General features: G+C 46.2%; 1 protein-coding gene across 1 annotated transcript in view; it reads left to right on the top strand.

Annotated features, from left to right (window-relative positions):
• The first annotated feature begins 2,094 nt into the window (after positions 1-2,094).
• The window catches only part of PRKAR2B (protein kinase cAMP-dependent type II regulatory subunit beta), a 100,094-nt gene continuing 96,188 nt past the window's right edge, over positions 2,095-6,000 (top strand). Inside the window, exon 1 of the mRNA XM_057733373.1 lies at positions 2,095-2,649. Within this exon, the coding sequence (XP_057589356.1) occupies positions 2,337-2,649 (313 nt within the window). The 5' untranslated portion in view covers positions 2,095-2,336. The remainder of the gene's footprint in view (positions 2,650-6,000) is intronic.

The following is a 6,000-nucleotide window of genomic DNA, read 5'->3' as shown; positions in this document are numbered from 1 at the left end:
TATGTGGTATGAGGAGAGGTTCCCTTCTCTTTTCCACTTTCCTCTTGGCTGAAACATGGATGTATATACTGGAAGGTAGAGCGGCAATTTGGACAACAAATTGAGGATTACAGAGCAACAAGCTGGAAGGAGGCTGGGTGCCTACTGATCCTAGAACCCCCATGCCAGCCCTGAACTGCTTACATTTACATTACAGAGAAATAAACTTCTACCTTGTTTAAACTACTATAATTTGCATTTTCTTGTTAATCTTAATAAAAACATCATCCTAAACAAAGATAGATGGTGCAAACTTGTCTTAAATTACTGGGTCTATAAAGATAATAATGCTTATATGATCTATATAATATTTATATGGTTAGTGTTTGACTAATATTGTGGGCCATGCAGTGATGATCATGGTATTTTATAAAAGCTTAATTCTTAAAATGCTTAACTCTTACCATTAGAAGTACCTTACTGTATTTAAAAACAACACATTATTATGAGGTTAAGAAATGGAAATGAAGAAAACATTCACTCACTGAGTGAATGTAAGCTGTATCATAAACAAAGGGTTAATGTCAAAATGTATTTTTATGAAAGGGACTAGTTTGTTACATCTTGATTTCTAGTCTTTTTAAAAAATTTTATTTATTAACTTTTTTGGCTGCATTGGGTCTTCGTTGTTGCATGAGGCTTTCTCTAGTTGTGGTGAGCGGGGGCTACTCTTCATTGCAGTGCATGGGCTTCTCATTGCTGTGGCTTCTCGTGTTGCAGAGCACAGGTTCTAGGGCTCTCAGGCTTCAACAGTTGCAGCACACAAGCTCAGTAGTTGTGGCTCGTGGGCTTAGTTGCCCTGCAGCATGTGGGATCTTCTCGGACCAGGGATGGAACCCATGTTCCCTTGCATTGGCAGGTGGATTCTTAACCACAGTGCCACCAAGGGAAGCCTTTGATTTCTACTCTTTGAAGTTTCTGAACCATGTATTTACTTTTTTGTTTTCTTTTTTGTGGGTAGAAAGATAAATCAGAATAACTAAGTGAGCTTGCTCTTGAGGTGTTTTATTTTACAATAATGGTCATGGTAAAAATGATGTGTTTTTAAATACCATTTAATTGGCGAAAGACATTTTCTAATTCAAAACTGTAAACATTAGCAGCATAAGCCTCCTTACAAAGTCAAGGACTTCTTTAAAAACACACATCTCGAATTCTGTTGCTCTTTATATTGAAATATGTGTTCCTGTTTTTGGAGATATTCAAAACCACTCAAAGAGTAAAGGAACGTTTTAAAATAAACAATAACAGTTTAATCAGGCAAAGGTTTTTTGCTCGAGGGCTATCTGTCCTGACACATTTTATTCAAAAAGTGATGCACTATGCTGTTTGAAGGGCGTCGACTAACTTTAAGTGCTTCACAATAAATGATGCATTTGTCTTAACAAGTAGTAATTGCATAGAGTGGACAGTGGTGTAGTATCGGTGAAGCAAAACAATAAAACAGGATGGATGGAGAAAGGCTGGATAAAATGTGGCGAAGAAAAAGAAATGTCGCAAAGATGGGGAATTAATTCTTCGTCGAAAAAGAGAACCAATACCACTATATGACTTTAGACAAAAGGCATCACCCACACTTATCAATGCAACTAGATTTTCGGAGGAAATTAAATGCCTCTACCGAGGTGGAGGCGAAGTTTCAGGGCAAACAGCGAGGCGCCAGCTCTGCGTGGACCCCGGGTGGGGAATGACGCGTGGGAATTCCGCCGAGTGGCCCGCCCGCTCCGGGGCGTGCGGACAGGTGGACAACCAGGCGCGTCTGGGCCGGGGTGTGACCCGGGCAGTGCCGAGTTGGGGGGGGAACCCCCGGACCCGGCCGCGCCCCTCACGGCGCGCCCCGCCAGCCCACCCCGCCGGCTCGCCAGCACCCGCCTGCGTCTTCAGCGCCTCAGCTGTCCCAGCGGCGGGTGCGTGGCGCCCGGCGACGGAGGTTGCCATGGTTTCCGAGGGTCACGTGGGGCGCGCCGGAGCGCACCCCCTCTCCCGCGCGCCGCGACGGGGCGGGGGCGGGGCGGCCGGGCGGGGGGAGAGGAGCGGTCGCGGCGGGAGCGGGAGGAGCCGGAGATGCTGCCAGCCCTCCCGGGGCCGCGCTCGCTCAGCCGCCGCCGCCGCACGGAGCAGCCGCGCGCCGGGAGCCGCGGGCCGGGCCAGCCGGGCCGCCGGGGCCCAGTGCGCCGCGCTCGTAGCCGGTAGCGCCGCCAGCGCCGTCTGCGCTCGCTCGGCGGCCGCGGGGCCGAGGCCGGTCCGGGAAGGGGGGCGAGGGCGGCGCCGGGGCGCCCGCCGCCAGGGGAGGCAGGATGAGCATCGAGATCCCGGCGGGACTGACGGAGCTGCTGCAGGGCTTCACGGTGGAGGTGCTGCGGCACCAGCCCGCGGACCTGCTGGAGTTCGCGCTGCAGCACTTCACGCGCCTGCAGGAGGAGAACGAGCGCAAAGGCGCTGCGCGCTTCGGCCATGAGGGCAGGACCTGGGGGGACGCGAGCGCCGCCGGCGGGGGCGGCACCCCCAGCAAGGGGGTTAACTTCGCCGAGGAGCCCATGCACAGCGACTCGGAGAACGGCGAGGGGGAGGAGGAGGAGGAGGAGGCCGCGGACGCAGGGGCGTTCAATGGTGAGGACCCGACCCCCGCGCACCCCCTCCCGCCCCCGCCGCTCCCCCTCGGCCCTTCGATCCCGCGGCTCCGCTCAGCCACCTCTCTCCGCCTTCCCCACCTTCCCTGCTTTTCCCCCCTGGCGCCCACCCCCTCAGCATCCATTTCTGTCTCTCCCACTCGCCCACCTGCCTACTCCGCGCTCTCGTCGTGCCCTCCCCCTCGTCCCATCCTCTGGAGGTGGGGAGCCGAAAGGTGAGGCTTCTCTGCCCACCCGCCACCTTTCGTCGCGGGCTCGGAGGCAGAGGCCGGCATGTTTGGGGTGGGCATTGGGGAAACAACTTTCACTAGGGTTGGAGAAATTTCCCTTGACGGATATCATTATGCATAAGTGAATCTGGCCCATTTGGCATCCTTTTTCAGCCCTTATATTAATGGAGCGTCCAAAGCGAAAAGGCGAGGGGTGTTCAATCGGATTGTCTTTACTGTTGTTAGGATGGCAGATGCACTGAAAGGAGCATGAAATTGGACCCGCGGGGCAGAACAAAATTTATGGTGATAGCTTTGGCGTTCTTGGAAACAGTCATCCATTATTTTCCAGTTTACCAATACCGCGTTGTATTATTTTGGGACACACAACAAAGGATCCTGTTTAACCTGCAACCCGTGGGGTCTTTGGAATGAGGAAACGGGGTAACGGTTTGCTTTTTATTTAAAACAAACATTGAATGATTTGGTGCCTTAAAAAAAAAAGTGTGTGAAAAACACTGTGGGAAGTTCTGAAAGCTTGTTGGTTGTCTTTAGAATGAAAAGCCAGTGAGTAATTGTAAGGACTGTGCCAGACACTGAAGCTAGAAAGAATGAATGGGAAAGAAAAAGGGATTTTCTCAAATAGCTGCTCCTGGCAGGTCCCACCCCTTCTGCTTGTAACCCTCTTTCCCTGATACACGCAGACACACACATTAACAGCCTCCTGTATTTACACAACATGCCTAAATCCCATCTTTGTGGCATCCTAAGCTAAAATACCCGGGTGTGCAAATGTGCAAGTGCTTTTTCTTTGTGGTGTAAGGCAAACATGTATTCAGCATCTCACCAGCTTTTATTTATTTACACTACTTGTGGTTTGTGTGTCCGCAGTGCATTTCATGTAATGAAAACATTTTAAAGTGTCATTTCCTTGTATACGTTGCTAGGAAGGTGTTTCTTTTCTTTGCAGAATTGTTGAAATGTGTTATAAAATTATGGTATTTTTAGCTTGTCTGAAGCAATCACAAAAAGCCCTGGAAATTAGTGCTCTCTGAAGATAAAAGGGAAGATTGTTACTTTAAAAATTTTAATTTTGGACTTTGTAGTGTTTCCAGGGGTAACATAATCATGGTCTTCATTGTTCATTTTGTACAAGAATTTAATTAAATGCTTTTCTTACTAGAAATGCGAAAAGGATGCAAGAGTACATATTTTTAATAGATGGGCAAGAGAAGCCAATGATGAATGACACAGAAAGGGTAGAGACCTATAATAGTTCTTTTATGCTCCTAAGACACACATGTACACACGAGTACATTCACATGCACACGGACACACACAAAGAAAAGGACTAGTTTCCCAGATTGGAGAAAACCAGAGACTAAGGGACGGGGTAAAGAATCTATATTCGTTCACTACAATATATTGTTAGTGTAACTAAAATATTTTGTTTGTATAATGTTTTTGAAGTACTTTGCATTGATGATTTCATTTTCTCTTTACAACAATGTAGGTTGTACACAGAACAGATTTGATTTCCATTTTGCAGTGACGAAATAAGCCATTAACTTCTGACTAGTAGGGATCATTTTATATGGTTTTATAGTCTCCAAAACACCTTTATTGTAAAAATTACTCAGTGTGAGTTTTACTAAATACTTGTTAACCAGTTGCCTTATTTATTCCCCATTCTTACCGCCGAAGACTTTTTTGACTGCAGCCAGTTTGATCATTATCCAGTGCACGCATATGTGTGTGTATATATGACAGAAGCTTTGGCAGTGGTGCTTCCCTTTTCTAGGTGCAGTAAAAAGTATATATTTAGAGTGTTTTCTATTCTAATCAGTTCTCTCGTAATTTTTTTTAATTGTGTTGAGACCCCCAATTTAAAGAGAATTATAGACTACCAAGGGGTTGGCAAACTTTTATAAAGGGCCAAAGAGTAAATATTTTAGGCTTTGTGAGTGACATATGGTCTTCATAGCATGTTTCTCTCTCTCTCTCTCTCTCTCTTTTCTTAACAACCCTTTAAACATATATCCCCTCTGGAGATTAGGGTTGTACAGAACTGGCCACAGACCAAGGCCATAGTTTGCCAACCATCAGTCAGAGGGGAAAAAAAGTCAAAATAATGCCACGGAGGGGGAAAAAACCCAACAGGAATGAGCCTATCAGTTTAATGTCTAGGTCTAAAAAAGTGCTAGAATATAAAAAAAAAAAAAACCACCACCAGACACTTGGTAAACCTCCTGGCATAGTAAAGAATTAGGAAAGTACTAAAGAATAGTAAAGTAGTAGAAGACAAATCTCATTTTGCTGAGACATAGCACAAGACCAAATGGATCAGTCATTCTTAAAGTTTAGTATACATCTTGAAGTTTGATTCAGAATTGAGTATTACCTGGTACTATTCTTGGAGGGCTTTTTTGCGTAGGTTGGGGTGGGACATGGGATCTTTTTACAGACATCCCGGCTCATTCTGACATCCACAGTTCCCTGACCACACTTTGAGAAATGTTAGTCAGCAGATAATGATGATGATCACATCACTTTCTCTTATTAACAGTTTAAAAATAGCTGGCATTTATTGGCATTCACTGTGTGCTAGGCATTATCTAAATGCTTTAATTTGTTATCCCAGCTTTATAAGAAAGGTGAGACTGTCACCTGCCCCGTGTTTCGCAGCTAATATGTTGCAGGGATTAGGACACCGGTGGGCCTGGCTCCATCCCTGTGCTCTTAAGTCCCAGATTTTATCTCTGGAAGGGGGTGGGGCAGGCATCACTTGAGCATCCCTTTTATGTCAGCCTCTACTTGAGGTCCTTAATATATTTTATCTTTAAGGCTCAGAAAAATTAACTTGTCCAAGGTCACACATTGGACTAGTAAGTGGCAGAGCCAGGTTTCTTACTCACATCTTTCTGACCCAAGACAATCAGAGGTTTCTCCCTTAGTGGAATTTGAATGATGGGCTGACTCACAGGTCAGGTTTTCCTGGTTATTTTTCCAGTAATGGTGATAAATTTGCATTGATTGAGTCATACGCATGCTCATGAATCCCTTAGGACAAGTGATGGTATTTGTGAGAGGTTGGGCAAAAAGGCAAGTTTCTGACCAGTGGC

Source organism: Hippopotamus amphibius, chromosome 4 (genome assembly GCF_030028045.1).
Source record: "Hippopotamus amphibius kiboko isolate mHipAmp2 chromosome 4, mHipAmp2.hap2, whole genome shotgun sequence".
NCBI lineage: Eukaryota > Metazoa > Chordata > Mammalia > Artiodactyla > Hippopotamidae > Hippopotamus > Hippopotamus amphibius.
This window is presented reverse-complemented; position numbering and strand designations above follow the sequence as displayed.